This window comes from Taurulus bubalis (assembly GCF_910589615.1).
Source record: "Taurulus bubalis genome assembly, chromosome: 18".
Classification (NCBI taxonomy): domain Eukaryota; kingdom Metazoa; phylum Chordata; class Actinopteri; order Perciformes; family Cottidae; genus Taurulus; species Taurulus bubalis.
The window spans coordinates 1218165-1235664 of NC_136606.1; the positions used below are offsets into that span (position 1 = coordinate 1218165).

The 17500-nt window shown below is 47.5% G+C and overlaps 1 protein-coding gene across 1 annotated transcript in view; it reads right to left on the reverse strand.

The window, feature by feature from the left end:
• Positions 1-17500, reverse strand: part of lyrm4b (LYR motif containing 4) — a 21328-nt gene that overhangs the window by 3492 nt on the left and 336 nt on the right. The window contains exon 2 of the mRNA XM_079234315.1: positions 13484-13604. Coding sequence (XP_079090441.1) covers positions 13484-13604 — 121 coding nt within the window. The remainder of the gene's footprint in view (positions 1-13483; positions 13605-17500) is intronic.

Sequence of the window (17500 nt, forward strand, 5' to 3'; positions counted from 1 at the left end):
ACACCAAAGAGATGGAAAACTACAACAAAGCGAGGCAAAACGACCACAAAGAGACGCAAAACGACCACAAAGAGACACAAAACGAACACAAAGAGACACAAAACGACCACAAAGAGACACAAAACGAACACAAAGACGCAAAATGACGCAAAACGACCACAAGGACGCAAAACGACTCACAGCATCTCCTCTCCGGCTTCTAGAAACTGAAGCGCACGGCGACACACGAACCAGACAGAAGTGGTTTCCGACGCCCCCCCCCCCCCCACACACATAGGTGATCCGGCTGTAATGGAAAGCTAAACTTAGCCTCCTTCATGTACATCGTCTGAGTCGTGACTGGCTGACCTCCGTCCTCCACCAGGCGACAGATTAACACTGAAGAGCTGCAGCTGCTCGTCTGACAGGACCTCGTGGAGGAGTCCGTCCTTCCCGAGGGAAGCCGGTGCTTCATGAGCGGTTCCACTGACAACATGAATGCATGTTTGGGTCGAGACCCTTAACACACCAGCGGCGTCCAGCTGGTTTCTCTTCATGACCCTTCTGAAGAAGAGATCTGAAGAGAGCCGTTTTTGTGACTTCTGTTCACATTCATGACTGTTGTGCGTTTTTTGCGTTACAGAACTGCGTTTCCTTGAGCCTCCCTGTGTTGCATAAAGATAATAAGTGATGCTGGATCTTCTTTGATGAACCAATAGTCCAAACGCACTGAAAAGACGAATGAAGCACAAACTGGGAGCGGTCGAGTATCTGAAGTCTCATTTGGGCTTTGAAACCATCGGATGGAAGCTTCACGCTGCGAGTGACGTCTGCAGGAACATGAGCAAAGATAAATGTGGATCGTTGCTTTATAGTCGTACTGTTAAAGTAGCCGCTTGTTTTAGTGAACAGGGGTGGAGATAAAAACACAGAATGGCTGCCCTGAACAGCAGGAAGCTAAAGAGCCGCTGAAAGTGGGAGGAAAGAGATGAAGCGGCTGGAGGAGGTACAGTGAAGGAAACGAGGAGTTTCCTGTGAGGGGGAGGAAAGAGGAAAGGATGGAAGGATGCTGTCAGAGGGAAATGCATGAAGGCCTGGAGGACGAGGACGAAGAGGAGGAGGATGAGGACGAGGAGGAGGACGAGGACGAAGAGGAGGCCTGGAGGACGAAGAGGAGGAAAGAGGACGACAAGGATGTGGATGATGAGGACGACGAAGAGGAGGAAGACATGGAAGAGGACGACTTGGAGGATGATGAGGAAGAGGAGGAGGATGAGGAAGAGGACGTGCTGAGGTCAATAACAAACTCAGCTGGAGGAGATCTCCAGTTTATTTTCCACTCGTCAGGAGAGAGTCGGGCCTTCAGTGAGTTTATTCTCCGGTACTTTGAAATGTCAGCTGATAAAGAAATAAAACCATTTAACCAGACAGAAAGACACGTCAGGTAAAGTGTCTCTGCAAAGTGTGAAATGATGTAAACTTCAGCAGCATCATCAGTGCAGTGGTGTATGCACACACCTCTCATATACATACACACACACACACACACACACACACACACACACACACAGAGGTGGAACTTTCCGGGAGATAAACCCTTCCCAGCTTTCATCTCCGTTCACATCTTCTCCTCCGTCTCGTGTCTCTGGGACCTTTCAGGAGGTTTATCAGTTTTCACAAACTCAGTCGCCCGGAGCACAAAACTAAAACAGTTTACTCTGATCAACTCTTTATTTCTCCGGGGAAGGCCGGCTGAGCTCTCCTCACAGCGCCGTCTCATGCCGTTTGGGTCGAGCAGAGCAGCCGTGGAGGCGTTGGGATACAGGCTGCGCTCCGATTGGCTGTTCAGCCCAGAAACACAACCAGCTCCAAGGGTTATTTCACTGGATGTGCTGGGATCTGGATCTGTGCATTACTTCAACTTTGGTGACCTTTGACTCACTGAAGCTTCACTTAGTCTGACTTGGGACTTTAATCAATGACTTGAAACCTCAGACTTTCTTTGACTAGACCCGAAGAGTTGCTCAAGATTGAGACTCAACTTGTGACTTGATGGACTTCGGTTCATCAGAGACTGTTGAGCAACTCGTCTTCACTCGATCGGCTAGAGACTCGTCTTCGTCTTCACTCGATCGGCTAGAGACTCGTCTTCACTCGATCGGCTAGAGACTCGTCTTCGTCTTCACTCGATCGGCTAGAGACTCGTCTTCGTCTTCACTCGATCGGCTAGAGACTCGTCTTCACTCGATCGGCTAGAGACTCGTCTTCGTCTTCACTCGATCGGCTAGAGACTCGTCTTCGTCTTCACTCGATCGGCTAGAGACTCGTCTTCGTCTTCACTCGATCGGCTAGAGACTCGTCTTCGTCTTCACTCGATCGGCTAGAGACTCGTCTTCGTCTTCACTCGATCGGCTAGAGACTCGTCTTCGTCTTCACTCGATTCACTCTGACTTGTTCGATTGACTTGGACTTGAGCAACACAAATGTATAAATATGTCTGGCAGACGCGGGAGAGAACCAGCAGATTGCTCGTCTTGGTTTGCGGTGGAAGTGTCTGATGTCTTTGTGCTGCTCTGGTGGTTTATCCATGTTCAAATTCATACACGGAACATCTTTAATCTGCTGTTTGACATCACGGATCGCTGCAGGCCAGACGCAGTCAGTGTCTCTCTCAAGGACAGTTCAGCAGGGTGGGGAAGTGTTTTGAAGGACGACGTCTCTGCATCTCACACATCCTGCTGCTTTGTTTCATGCTAATCCAGCCAATTAAATCACTCCGTTTTGATACTTCCCCTTAACCCCCCTCATCTCCCTCGTTTGTCCCTCCCTGCCTCCCTTAATTTCTCCTCTGCTTACCTGCTGAGAGAGTGTGTGTGTGTGTGTGTGTGTGTGTGTGTGTGTGTGTGTGTGTGAGTGTGTGAGAGTGAAGGTACCTCAATATGCCAGACTGCACTGTCAAAGCCACTCATTTTATCCTCCTGTTTTTCTACGTCACCTAGCTATCCGTGAATGTATTTGATAAATGGTGCATTGTGGGCCGTGTGGGTGGAGCATTAGGGTGCATTGTGGGCCGTGTGGGTGGAGCATTAGGGTGCATTGTGGGCCGTATGGGTGGAGCATTAGGGTGCATTGTGGGTGGAGCATTAGGGTGCATTGTGGGTGGAGCATTAGGGTGCATTGTGGGTACTATTTGAACGTCCTGGTGAAACGTCCTGTGTGTTTTCCAGAAGCTCCTCTGGCTCCGTCTCCTCATGAATGATTCATCAGCGTTCAAAGAGCGCCACCGGCCCGTTGACAAAACTCTTTGTCTCTCCACCGTTCTCTCTCTCTCCTTTTGGCATTTCCAGTGGAGTCGTCCTTTACTCTCCCTTCTCTTCCCTCACTGCTTCCAAAGCAGCGCATTAGTCCATAACAATCATCTGAGAATACACAGTATTGATCTTTCCATCTCTTCCTCTCTCACTCTGTTTTCCCGTACTGAAGTCTCTGAGAAACCTCGATCTTCCCCTCAACGAAGACGAGTGAATCCTTAATATTTTATTGCCAGATTGGAGTTTTTGGTGGAAAACAAATGAATATTTTACTGATACGCGACTTGCCAGAAACACGAGTCAACATTTCCTCGTCGTGTTAACAGAAGACGACGGCGTTGAGCCGTTCCTTCTCTTAAAGGTGAAATCAATCTTCAACTGATCCCGTCTGAACAACACACTCCAATCTGGGACTGATACTACGGCTGTTCTGACCTTTGAAGGACACACACACACCCTTTGTGTGTGTGAGCGCCAGACTTCTTTAAAAAGGACCAATGGGACGTCTTCGTTTACACACCTCTCTCTCCCCCTCTCCTTCCCTCCATCCCTCCCTCCCCCAGGTCCCGCCCACCGGCCTTAACGAGCTCGTTAGCCTCCTGACCAATTAGCCGTCTGGGCTCAATAACCCGGCATCAACCAATCACGGCCTTAGAGAGTAATTAAATGTGATGACGGCCGGGCCACGCCCACACGGAAATGGATCACACACACACACTAATGAGGAGTTTCTTTGTAAATCTGAGATTTTTTAACCTTAATTCTTTCCACTCTGAGCACACACACTAATTAGAGAGCCAGAAAAGATGAAGGCAAAATGTGCTCACAGAGTGTGTGTGTGTGTGTGTGTGTGTGTGTGTGTGGAGTTCCCTCGCTGTGATCTCCCGTTTCAGTCCGTCGCACTGAGAGCCGACGAGGGAGATGAAGATGAAAAGGAGGAAGAGGAGGATGCTGGTAATAAATTGCTCGTGCGGCGACGTTCATTCACTTCCTGACTTCTCTCCATCCGAGCCAACGGAACCTTGCAGTCACAACATGTCTGTTCTCGTCTTCTTCACGAGTTCACAGCTTTTGCCTCTTCTTTGTCCCGAGTGGTTTGTTTGAGACCAAAAAGCCAGAAGCTCCAACCGAAAGAGAAACGGTTCATGTGACGTCGTTTTGTGCGTTTTTCTTTTCAAAATAAACTTCCTTCTTCACAGAAAACCGCCAGGAACAGATTGTTGTTTTGGGTTAAAGGAACAGAGGAAGCATTCAGGGGCAGCAGAGGGTTTCTGTTCAGACCGTCACACTCTGGGGTCCGGACATTAACCCTCGCAGTGCTGCAGAGGAGGAGGAGGGAGGGGAGGAGGAGGAGGAGGAAGGGGAGGATGAACACTTTAGTGGAGAGAGATGAGAGGCAGTGACGTTTGGGAGCTTTCTAGCTAGTTAGCTTCTCCAGCTCCAGAGCTGGCGAGCTAGCGAGCTCGTCTCCTACTTTCCTCCCAGGGAAGATGTCTCCTGGCTGCGGGGCAGAAGGCCACCAGCCTGCAGCTCCTTTTCTTTAACTACCGCAACGTTAGCATGAAAGCACAGTGACATTTACAAGCTAGCCAAGTGGCCAGGAAGAGGAGGAAGACGAGGATGAACACATCAGTGGAGAGAGAAGAGAGGCAGTGATGTTTGGGAGAAGAGGATCGATGGAGAGGACAGACAGCAATGAGATGAGAGTGCTTCAGCATCAGGCATCGAACCGCCGGTCCTCTTCCCACTAACGGAGCCGAGGCTCCTCACACGCCTGCGCTTCTACCGACTGAAACAACAACAACAACAAACGGGTCCTGTATAGTGCCGGATCGTCCGGTTCCCTCGCTGTGTAGAAGTTAAAGAGCGGCGTTAGCCGAGGATAGCACAGCATGCTAACGGTGTTCGAGTCCCTCTGTGGTTTTGGGTTCTCGGCCCAGCGTTCGTAGCTTTGGTACCTCGTATATATTTTGTGTTATCCACGTAGACATGAACCAGGAAGTGTAAAAACCTTCAGAACCGCCACACAGGGTTCTGGAGGCCGAAGCTGGTTCCTCGTATGGAACCAGAATGATTACGAGTCACGGAACTTCAGCAGCAAAAAGGGATTTGAACCAAAACCTACTGGAACAGAAGAAACTGAGCCGTGTTGCACGAGTAGTAACTTCTTCTTCTTCTGGGGTCATCTGGACCGTAGAGAACTCAGAACCACCAATCATTTCATCTTCATCACTTCCTCTTCTTCACCCTCCTCCTCGTCTTCAACTTTTATCCTTACATCACATTGCCTTCTTCAGTCAATGACTTGCATCATGCTGTGTGTGTGTGTGTGTGTGTGTGTGTGTGTGTGTGTGTGTGTGTGTGTGTGTGTGTGTGTGTGTGTAGAGTATCATCATTGCATCAGACCCAGACTTCTAAGAATAGAAGAAAAATGTACAAACAAAAGAAAGTAGCATAAAAAGCACCACAGAAGAAGAAGGAATAATACTATAATCACTCAGACGACAAACTGAATCATTTTGTTAAATGTTCCTCCTAAAAACTAAATGTTATTTTATTGTCTTGATTAAAACTATCGTGGGAAACAAACAGAGAAGTTTTTAGTTTAGTTGTTTAATGCTCAAATTATATTAAAATATATGTATTCCAACTTAAGTAATGCTTCATGGAAATTGTGGTTAAATTAAATATTTTTTAAATTGGAATTATTTTTGTTTATTGTGACAAAATGAGTTTGTTAGGAACGAGTTTAATCACAAACGTTTCCTGTGATCGTGTTGAAAGACTTCAGTAAAACTGATTCATATTTCCTCTGTAAACAGTAATTATAAAAGCACTTATATTTATACTACAGATTTATAATCAACACAAAGTTCAACAAGAACTGAGCCCAGATTCTCACGGCTCACGGGAAACGTTGAATGATAATGAAATGATTGTTCAGCTCGTTAGAAACTAAAACTTTTTTTTAATTAGTTGATGTTTTTCACTGATTTGTCTTTAAAATGATCTCTGCTGCTTGTGAGCTAAAACATGTTCAAGTCCCAAGTAAATACTAATACATACACAATATCAAAATATATATAAATATATACATGTAAAAAACACACACGTACACACACACACGTACACACGTGCGCACACACACACACACACACACACGTGCGCACACACACACACACACACACACACACACACACCCCTTTACTCCAACATAAAAACAAAGGTTTTCTCCAGCGATGTCACCAGAATGCGCCTCAAACAGCAGAAGAGCTTCTGTTCTGTTCTGCATGAACGTCTCTAAACCTCCCAGGACGCCTCAGACGAGGTCGTGAAGCAGACCGGCCTCCAAATGCACCGGAAAGGTGAACTAAACCCTCGATGACAGCAGCCGCGCCACACCGCAGGAAGACACCTCTGAATGAAGCAGTTTTATGAAGTTGAGCCAGCGTGAGCCGACTGCCGCCCTCATACAGTCAGACCGAGTCGTGTTTCATGAGGCCGGGAAGCTGCTTTCATCCACCTGAGCACCTGAATCACCTCCAGCACAGAGCGTGACGCAGGCTTCCTGCAGCCGCCGGGCGGGGAGGCGGCAATAAAGGAGTGGGATTTCTGCAGCAAGGCTGGGGATCTTCAACAGATCCAAAGATGGAGAAGAGAGGGGAGAAAATAACACAAGTGGGGAAGGAGTGAGATGAAGAGGAGGAGGAGGAGGAGGAGGGTGTTGCCCTACTTTTCAGTCTGGTTCAGGCTTTTCCTAAAATCTCTGGTTTCCCCCAAACTGAGCTGAAACTGCGTCAGAGAAAAACTGGGATTTCACATCCGATCTCCTGCGTCAGTAAACATGTCGCCGGTTCGTTGTGTGGTCGGACCGGCTGGCATAACCAGAGCGTTCTATTTAGCTAGCTAGCTTCTCCATCTCAGAGCTTTCTAGTTAGCTAGCTAGCTTCTCCATCTCAGAGCTTTCTAGTTAGCTAGCTAGCTTCTCCATCTCAGAGCTTTCTAGTTAGCTAGCTAGCTTCTCCATCTCAGAGCTTTCTAGTTAGCTAGCTAGCTTCTCCATCTCCAGAGCTGGCTAGTTAGCTAGCTAGCTTCTCCATCTCAGAGCTTTCTAGTTAGCTAGCTAGCTTCTCCATCTCCAGAGCTTGCTAGTTAGCTTGTTAGACTCTCCATCTCCAGAGCTGGCTAGTTACCTAGCTCGTTTCCTCCTTTCCTCCCAGGGAAGATGTCTCCTAGCTGCGAGGCGTGAGGCAGAAGGCCACCAGCCTGCAGCTCCTTTTCTGTAACCAGCGCAACATTAGCATGAAAGCACGGTGGCATTAGCAAGCTAGCCAAGTGGCCAGCCGTCCGACAGTTAGCTTTCATGCTACACTGGTTTCAGAAAAAGAGCTCAACAGTCGGTCGTCTCTTAGCTTAGCCTATTAGCCGAAGGATTTTCTAACCACGTTGCCAGATCTGACAACTGTGAGCTACAACATCTCCATTTCATAAGTATATAAAGAGACATTATGAGGTTCTCCCCTCCTCCACAGAGGGGCGGCAGAGAGTCGAGGGTGCGGAGGGAAGACGTAAAGCAGCAGCTCAGACTCATCAAGCTACTTAAAAACCCTCAAATGTTTCTCCTTCTCCGAGTCATTACTCAAACATGCAGACATGAAACATATTTTTAGAGTCAGTGTAAATTGCACTACCGAGGGATATCATTATCGGACCAATCATCCAGAAATCCAGTTAGAAAAGACGCTGCAGAACTCCTGAGAATAATCTTGCTTTTAAGTTTTCTTCAGTTTCTCAGTGATCCAGTGACAGTTGGATTCACTGCAAACCGGAGCTTTTATTTATTTTCTTAACTTTCGCTTTCAGATGTAAGACAGTCTTCAACAGGATCAATAGGCCAAACAAACAGCTGCTAATGACCCATCAGAAGCAATTAACAGAAGAGGAAACTCAAAACTCATAACTCATGAGCTGGGCTCAAACACACCTCCACTAAGGCAAAGAGACGTTTACTGTTGTGAAAGTCCGCCGCAGGAATAATCCAGTCTCAGTGATTATGTGTCCGTCCGACAGCGCGACACATTTTTCACTGGAGGACAAAAAGAAACTAGTTTAACGACCGAATAACAAGCTGGAGACAATAATATCCCGAGAGTAAAGTAGAAACACTTATTCATGCTTCTTCTACAGCTACAGGTGATTCAGGTAATGCGGTTAACCTTTATAAAGGGAAGCCAACAACAAATACCTCTGTGTGTGTGTGGAGCACAAGCTGTTTACCATAAAACATTATTTTCACTATTTATTCAGCAGTGGAAATGTTCTGTTAAGCACCTCGCTGCTCAACATTAAATCAAATGACGGATTTCTCTGATAAAAAATACGACGTGTGCAGGATGGACTGAATGTCTGCAGAGATTCTGCAGCAGTCAGGGGTTTAATTTACTGTTCATTAAATCTGGTTCTTTGTTTCTATAGCGCTGTCTTCTGTAAAGGAGCTCAGTGTTGAAGCACGCTTCCACTCCATTTGGCTCTTTTGTGGTTTAAATGTCTGGCCAGACAGTTGAGACCTGATAAATGCTCAACCTCAGATTCATTCAATCCAGAGAGCAGATTATCAGCGGTAAAGGGGTCCGATCAGAGAGTTGCCTGTGTTCTTGTCTTTCGACTCTAATCATTTCACAATATGTTCAATCAAGAAGGTTAGTTGTTACATTTTGATGACCTAATAATTCTAATTTAACGTTCAGTCGTTCTTAGCTCCACCCTGTACCGTCACAACGGACAAAAAACAAGATGGCGACGAGCAAAAACCCAAATGGTAAAGGCAAAAAAACAAGCAAAGAAATCAAGATGGAGGCTACCAAAGACCAAGATGGAGGCTACCAAAGACCAAGATGAAGACGACCAAAGACCAAGATGGAGGCTACCAAAGACCAAGATGAAGACGACCAAAGACCAAGATGGAGGTGACCAAAGACCAAGATGGAGGCTACCAAAGACCAAGATGAAGACGACCAAAGACCAAGATGAAGACGACCAAAGACCAAGATGAAGACGACCAAAGACCAAGATGGAGGTGACCAAAGACCAAGATGGAGGCTACCAAAGACCAAGATGGAGGTGACCAAAGACCAAGATGGAGGTGACCAAAGACCAAGATGGAGGCTACCAAAGACCAAGATGGAGGCTACCAAAGACCAAGATGGAGGCTACCAAAGACCAAGATGGAGGTGACCAAAGACCAAGATGAAGACGACCAAAGACCAAGATGGAGGCTACCAAAGACCAAGATGGAGGCTACCAAAGACCAAGATGGAGGTGACCAAAGACCAAGATGGAGGTGACCAAAGACCAAGATGGAGGCTACCAAAGACCAAGATGAAGACGACCAAAGACCAAGATGGAGGCTACCAAAGACCAAGATGGAGGCTACCAAAGACCAAGATGGAGGCTACCAAAGACCGAGATGGAGGCTACCAAAGACCGAGATGGAGGCTACCAAAGACCAAGATGGAGGCTACCAAAGACCAAGATGGAGGCTACCAAAGACCAAGATGGAGGTGACCAAAGACCAAGATGGAGGCTACCAAAGACCAAGATGGAGGTGACCAAAGACCAAGATGGAGGTGACCAAAGACCAAGATGGAGGCTACCAAAGACCAAGATGGAGGTGACCAAAGACCAAGATGGAGGTGACCAAAGACCAAGATGGAGGCTACCAAAGACCAAGATGAAGACGACCAAAGACCAAGATGGAGACTACCAAAGACCAAGATGGAGGCTACCAAAGACCAAGATGGAGGCTACCAAAGACCAAGATGGAGGCTACCAAAGACCGAGATGGAGGCTACCAAAGACCGAGATGAAGGCTACCAAAGACCAAGATGGAGGCTACCAAAGACCAAGATGGAGGCTACCAAAGACCAAGATGGAGGCTACCAAAGACCAAGATGGAGGTGACCAAAGACCAAGATGGAGGCTACCAAAGACCAAGATGGAGGTGACCAAAGACCAAGATGGAGGTGACCAAAGACCAAGATGGAGGCTACCAAAGACCAAGATGGAGGCTACCAAAGACCAAGATGGAGACGACCAAAGACCAAGATGGAGACGACCAAAGACCAAGATGGAGACGACCAAAGACCAAGATGGAGACGACCAAAGACCAAGATGGAGACGACCAAAGACCAAGATGGAGGCTACCAAAGACCAAGATGGAGACGACCAAAGACCAAGATGGAGACGACCATCAATACAATCAGCAACAGCGACCTCCTCAGGACTGGGACAGAAATGCTAACTGAGTGTATAATGTTATATAATAATAGGAGTAATGCTACATTATTTATTCATTCAGTTCCAACTGTTAAACATTTTACAGACAAGGCTTCATATGAAAACTGAGCCGGCATGTAAAATGTGATTATTGAGCTCTGAGGTTCTGTTGGACCCGCGGCGCTGAACCTGGAAGGTGTAACTCACCGGCCGATGTGGCATTTCATCTCAATTGAGCCAAAATGGCCGAAGGCTGTGTGACATTAAGCAGCAGTAATGGGTGAGAGATGGCTCTTCAGAGGACACACACACATTGTTGGACTTGTTAATAATGTTATGGCCTCACTCAATCATCCATATGTGTGTGTGTGTGTGTGTGTGTGTGTGTGTGTGTGTGTGTGTGTGTGTGTGTGTGTGTACATAGAGTAAATCCAGCTGAGGAAGGACGCACACTGTAAACAGATGACACAACAACATGTTGGGTTCTTTCCCCTCGTCAAACAGCCTTCTGGTTCAGTCGCTCTTCTGCAAACAGAGGCTCTGCAGCTGCAATCCATCATCTTTACTCCCTAACCAACTTACAAAGGCACACGCACAAACACCCACTTAGACACGCACACGTTAAGAAGGCAAACACGGTTAACGCTGCAACACACGCGAGGAGAAACGTCGTCACTGGATGACGGCGACACGGACGCAGACTTGAAAACGTGACGATTCTCAGTTCTGCGCTTTCTTTATTTCTGTGATTCATGAACTGGTTCACAAAGTCCATCAGAGATAATAATATCCTCAGTTCACTCTGAATCTAAATATATCGCCTCAGAGTTGTGACTCAGAAGGAGAACGATTGATGCGCATTCAAGCGCCACGAACAATAATAACACATGTCAAGAACTTCATAATGCAGTCGATTAATATGGTTTTAATCTGTACGTTAGCAGCATTACACGAAGTCTAAGTATTAAATACGTTTGTATATTTAACAATACAGACACCAACACTCATGCAACGAGAAGAATCCTGGTGTGTTTGGGTTCAGAGGGTGAAAGTGGTTTTGTTTATCCTTCAGTGTCATTTGAAGCGAGATGTTTTATTAAAACCTGTATGTCTGCACACGGGGAGGAACCCCTCATGCACACAGCAAGTCTGCAACTAGAAGTGAGATATGGATTCTCCCAGAAGCCCGTAGTATTGCAGCAGCGTTGTAACACGGTGCAGACTCCTCCTCTGATGCGTTTAATCCACGAGTCGGCGTGGGCGAGATGCAGAGGAGAAAACACACTCGACTCAAGTGAGACTCTAAAGAACAGAAAACACAATAAACCTCCAGAACTGATGGGATCAAACTGTCCTCTGTGTGAGACATTCACAACACAGCTCACTTTCATATCTTTAAAAGCAAGAGGCAACCTCCAGGTCTTCAAAGATGCACGTGTTAAAGCTGCATTCTCTCTCCTGACCACCAGGGGGAGACTCCTCTGGTTGTATAGAAGTATACGATTCATGTGTTAAAGCTGCATTCTCTCTCCTGACCACCAGGGGGAGACTCCTCTGGTTGTATAGAAGTATACGATTCATGTGTTAAAGCTGCATTCTCTCTCCTGACCACCAGGGGGAGACTCCTCTGGTTGTATAGAAGTATACGATTCATGTGTTAAAGCTGCATTCTCTCTCCTGACCACCAGGGGGAGACTCCTCTGATTGTATAGAAGTCTATGCTTCATGTGTTAAAGCTGCATTATCTCTCCTGACCACCAGGGGGAGACTCCTCTGGTTGTATAGAAGTCTATGCTTCATGTGTTAAAGCTGCATTCTCTCTCCTGGCCACCAGGGGGCGACTCCTCTGGTTGTATAGAAGTACATGCTTCATGTGTTGAAGCTGCATTATCTCTCCTGACCACCAGGGGGAGACTCCTCTGGTTGTATAGAAGTATACGATTCATGTGTTAAAGCTGCATTCTCTCTCCTGACCACCAGGGGGCGACTCCTCTGGTTGTATAGAAGTCTATGCTTCATGTGTTAAAGCTGCATTCTCTCTCCTGGCCACCAGGGGGCGACTCCTCTGGTTGTATAGAAGTCTATGCTTCATGTGTTGAAGCTGCATTCTCTCTCCTGGCCACCAGGGGGCGACTCCTCTGGTTGTATAGAAGTACATGCTTCATGTGTTAAAGCTGCATTCTCTCTCCTGACCACCAGGGGGCGACTTCTCTGGTTGTATAGAAGTATATGCTTCATGAGTTAAAGCTGCATTCTCTCTCCTTTTATAATGATCTTATTGTGTGTTTCAGGAACATAAATAATCAGGAAATTACTCAGAAAGAATTACGATATTTCCGAGCTCTGCCTATATTTCTCAAATGAGGCATTCAGGAGCTTCAGGGAGAATCCTCCACTGTGGCATTGTGATGAAATGTGGTTCTGTGAACCCCGATAATGGTTGTCAGGATCCCTCTCCATCTCCCCTCATGTCGGGTTTCTCTTTGATCCACTTTCTGCTTCATATTTATTTATCTGCTCTTGCAGGAATGCGCTTCATGAATATTACAACTCCTCCGTCTGCCGTCGCTTTATGGAAATGTGATCATTAAAGTTCAGACCCGATGCAAAGCTGTGAAAATATAAATGCAGGAGGAGATCTGTGTGTGTGTGTGTGTGTGTGTGTGTGTGTGTGTGTGTGTGTGTGTAGAGAGGGAGGCAAGCAGAGATATAGAGAATTCCTGTTCCTTGACAGGCTGCTGATGCATTATGGGAACAAAGTGACCAACAGTGAGGTGATTAGCCTGGAGTTGCCGCGTGATTGCGTGATTGTATGCGTGTGTGTGAGACAGGTGGTCAGTTGGTAACAGGTGTGCATCAGCATACTAGTCAACCTGAGTGTGTGTCTGTGTGTGTGTGTCTCCATGTGTGTGTCTCACCTGTCTCTTTATCAGTAACAGTGTCTGCTGTCCCTCCACCATCAGTCTCTCCACAGCTTTTGGATCCTCCACTTCACGGTTGGCCCTGAAGGCATCTCGGACCCGCCGCACTGCATAGGTCCTGTACCACACACACACACACACACACACACACACACACACACACACACACACACACACAGTACATTCACAGAGAGAACAACAAACAGCAGCCGGCAGTAAAGAAAATAATAAAAAGAAAACAAATATGTACAGCAGAGACACAAAACAAGCCTCCATGTGGTTTACAAACACAAACATGATATATATATATATATAATAAAGGGATAAGTGTGTAGTTCCTACTCCTTCACACCAGACTCCATTCACAGAAACAGTGATTGTACGTCACGCCTCCACAACACAAACATTCTACAGAAGCTCTGAGAGCTTAAATCACTGTTTCATGAATGAGTCTGTGGGACGCCGGCTGCCGCCACGGTGCCGGCTGCCGCCACGGTGCCGGCTGCCGCCACGGTGCCGGCTGCCGCCACGGTGACGAGGTGAAGAGGAATACGACGCTCACTAAACGGAGAGAGCTTCAGGAGTATTTAATACGTCCACAGAACATTCTGCCCTTCAAGTTTAAGCCTCCTCACTCACTCACTCACTCATTCAGTCACTCACTCACTCAGTCCCTCCCTCGAGGCAGAAACCAGCCGGTGGGCGGCGCTGTGGTTGGAGGTCATCGGGGATCCGACCACAGAACACAAACACACCACAGCCGGCTGGATCAATAACGTCTATATGATACTCTCTCACAGCGTGTGTGTGTGTGTGTGTGTGTGTGTGTGTGTGTGTGTGTGTGTGTGTGTGTGTGTGTGTGTGTGTGTTACTGGTTTCCAGCTGCATTAGACATGTGAGGTGGAAGTTACTGGGACTGGCCGTCCCTTTAAGCAGTAAACTGACTGGTAGTCCATGATGCTCAGTGAAGGTTCTGAATACACAACTTGTGTACCAGTACGAGGCAGACACACACACACACACACACACACACACACACACACACACAGATTTACTGCAGAAGGGAAGTTGATGGTTTTTGTTGTCGACTTCTAGAGACGACCTTGAGATGACCTTGAAGCCCATGTAGTCTCTCGATGCTAAGCTAACGGCCCGTCTCTCGTGAAATCACTTTTTATAATGTGTTTAACAATAAATAACTGGTGATTACTTTCTGAATTAATAGTTTTTTCCTCAAAGGATAATGAAAAATAAGCGATGAGCGTCAACACTTTCAGCGCAGAGACGATTATTATTATTTTATTATTTCTCACAGCAGCTGCAGACGAGGAAGTGAATCCAAAGAGACGCAGAGGAAACGATCATTCTGTCTCCTGGACTCGTTACGAGGAAACTACGCGACCTTGAGAAGGTCACGGCGCTGTCGCTTAGGATTTAGGACACAAGCGGGGCACGAGAGACGGATTTACAGGCTGCAGTTTAATAGGACACGAGGACGCAAGGGAAGGAGATTAGGTCGCTTTAAAGAGACAGAGGGAAGGAGATGAGGTCGCTTTAAAGAGGAGACAGAGGGAAGGAGATGAGGTCGCTTTAAAGAGGAGACAGGGAAGGAGATGAGGTCGCTTTAAAGAGGAGACAGAGGGAAGGAGATGAGGTCGCTTTAAAAAGGAGACAGAGGGAAGGAGATGAGGAAGGAGCCGGAGGAAAGGAAAGGAAGAGAAGGAGGGTGGGAGAACTAACAGAGGGTTTGGATGAAGGAGGGAAAGAGAGAAGGAAGGAGTGGAAAGGAAAAATGATTAAAGGGAGCAAAGAATAAACAAAAAAGGAAGGAAGGATATGAGGAGATGAAACTAAGGAGGGAAGACCACTAAGAAGGAAGGAAGGATAAACCACTAAGAAGGAAGGAAGGATAGAATGAGGAGATGAGGATACTTGGGAAGGGAGAATGACGAGGAGGAAGAATAAGGGATAATGAGTGGTTTGAGGAAAGGAAACAAGGAAATAAAAAAAGATGAAAGGAATATTTAAAAGTAAAGGATGCAAGGAAGTAAATAGGAAGTAGGAAAGGAAATTAGACGAAAGGAAGTAGGAACAGAAAAAGATGAAAGACTGAAAACGTGTAAATGAAAGAAAAGAAACTTAGGACACAAGGAAGGAAAGAAGGAAGGAAGGAAGGAAGGGTCACCCTGACTGAAGAAGATTTGTGATCAGAGATCATCATTCAAAGCAACAACAACAACAACAACTAATGACCCAAACGAGACGAACAACAAGCAGATTAGAAAAGTGAAGGACGAATGATGAAGAGGACGATGAAGAGGAGGAGGAGGATGAGCACAATGAAGAGGACGAGGACGATGAAGAGGAGGAGGAGGATGAGCACAATGAAGAGGACGATGAAGAGGAGGAGGACGATGAAAAGGAGGAGGAGCATGATGAAGAGGACGATGAAGAGGAGGAGCACGATGAAGAGGATGATGAAGAGGAGGAGCACTATGAAGAGGTATTATTGTATGTGGACCAGCAGGAGGAGGGGCGGGGCTTATTGTATGTGGACCAGCAGTAGGAGGGGCGGGGCTTATTGTATGTGGACCAGCAGTAGGAGGGGCGGGGCTTATTGTATGTGGACCAGCAGTAGGAGGGGCGGGGCTTATTGTATGTGGACCAGCAGTAGGAGGGGCGGGGCTTATTGTATGTGGACCAGCAGGAGGAGGGGCGGGGCTTATTGTATGTGGACCAGCAGGAGGAGGGGCGGGGCTTATTGTATGTGGACCAGCAGGAGGAGGGGCGGGGCTTAGTGTATGTGGACCAGCAGGATGAGGGGCGGGGCTTATTGTATGTGGACCAGCAGGATGAGGGGCGGGGCTTATTGTATGTGGACCAGCAGGAGGAGGGGCTGGGCTTATTGTATGTGGACCAGCAGGATGAGGGGGCGGGGCTTATTGTATGTGGACAAGCAGGAAGAGGGGGCGGGGCTTATTGTATGTGGACCAGCAGGATGAGGGGGCGGGGCTTATTGTATGTGGACTAGCAGGATGAGGGGGCGGGGCTTATTGTATGTGGACCAGCAGGATGAGGGGGCGGGGCTTATTGTATGTGGACCAGCAGTAGGAGGGGCGGGGCTTAGTGTATGTGGACCAGCAGGATGAGGGGCGGGGCTTATTGTATGTGGACCAGCAGGATGAGGGGCGGGGCTTATTGTATGTGGACCAGCAGGAGGAGGGGCTGGGCTTATTGTTTCTGGACCAGCAGGAGGAGGGGCGGGGCTTATTGTTTCTGGACCAGCAGTAGGAGGGGCGGGGCTTATTGTATGTGGACCAGCAGGATGAGGGGCGGGGCTTATTGTATGTGGACCAGCAGGATGAGGGGGCGGGGCTTACTGTTTCTGGACCAGCAGTGGGAGGGGCGGGGCTTATTGTTTCTGGACCAGCAGGAGGAGGGGGGGGGGCGGGGTTTATAGTATCTGGACTAGCAGGAGGAGGGGCTTCTGATCCGGCCTCAATAATTCCACACAGCGGCTCTGATGTCCATGTGGAGAGTTGTGACATGAAGACGACGCTGTCTGGGAGCGTTTGGGACGTGAAGAATACATAAACAGGTGCAGCAGATTGAACTGAATATGAATCTGATGACTGAAGAGACTCAAGCAGCTTCAGAGCAGCAGGAGGTCAGGCACCACCTCCTGGCCCCACAACCTCCTGGCCTCGCCCACAACCTCCCAGCCTCGCCCACAACTCATAGACCACGCCCATCATCCCCTGGCCCCGCCCACACAGCTGCTGCATCACCACAGTTCAACAACAGCACAAACTGCTTGCAGTGGAGTACTTTCTTTCATACTTCCATTGTGGAATATAAGTACTTCCACTGAAGTGAAGGATCAGAGTACTTCCACTGTGTGGTATATGTGTGGTACAAGTACACTGTGGTATCAGTACTTTCCACAGTGTATGAGTACACTGTGGTATAAGTACTTATTCCACAGTGTATAAGTACACTGTGTATGAGTACACT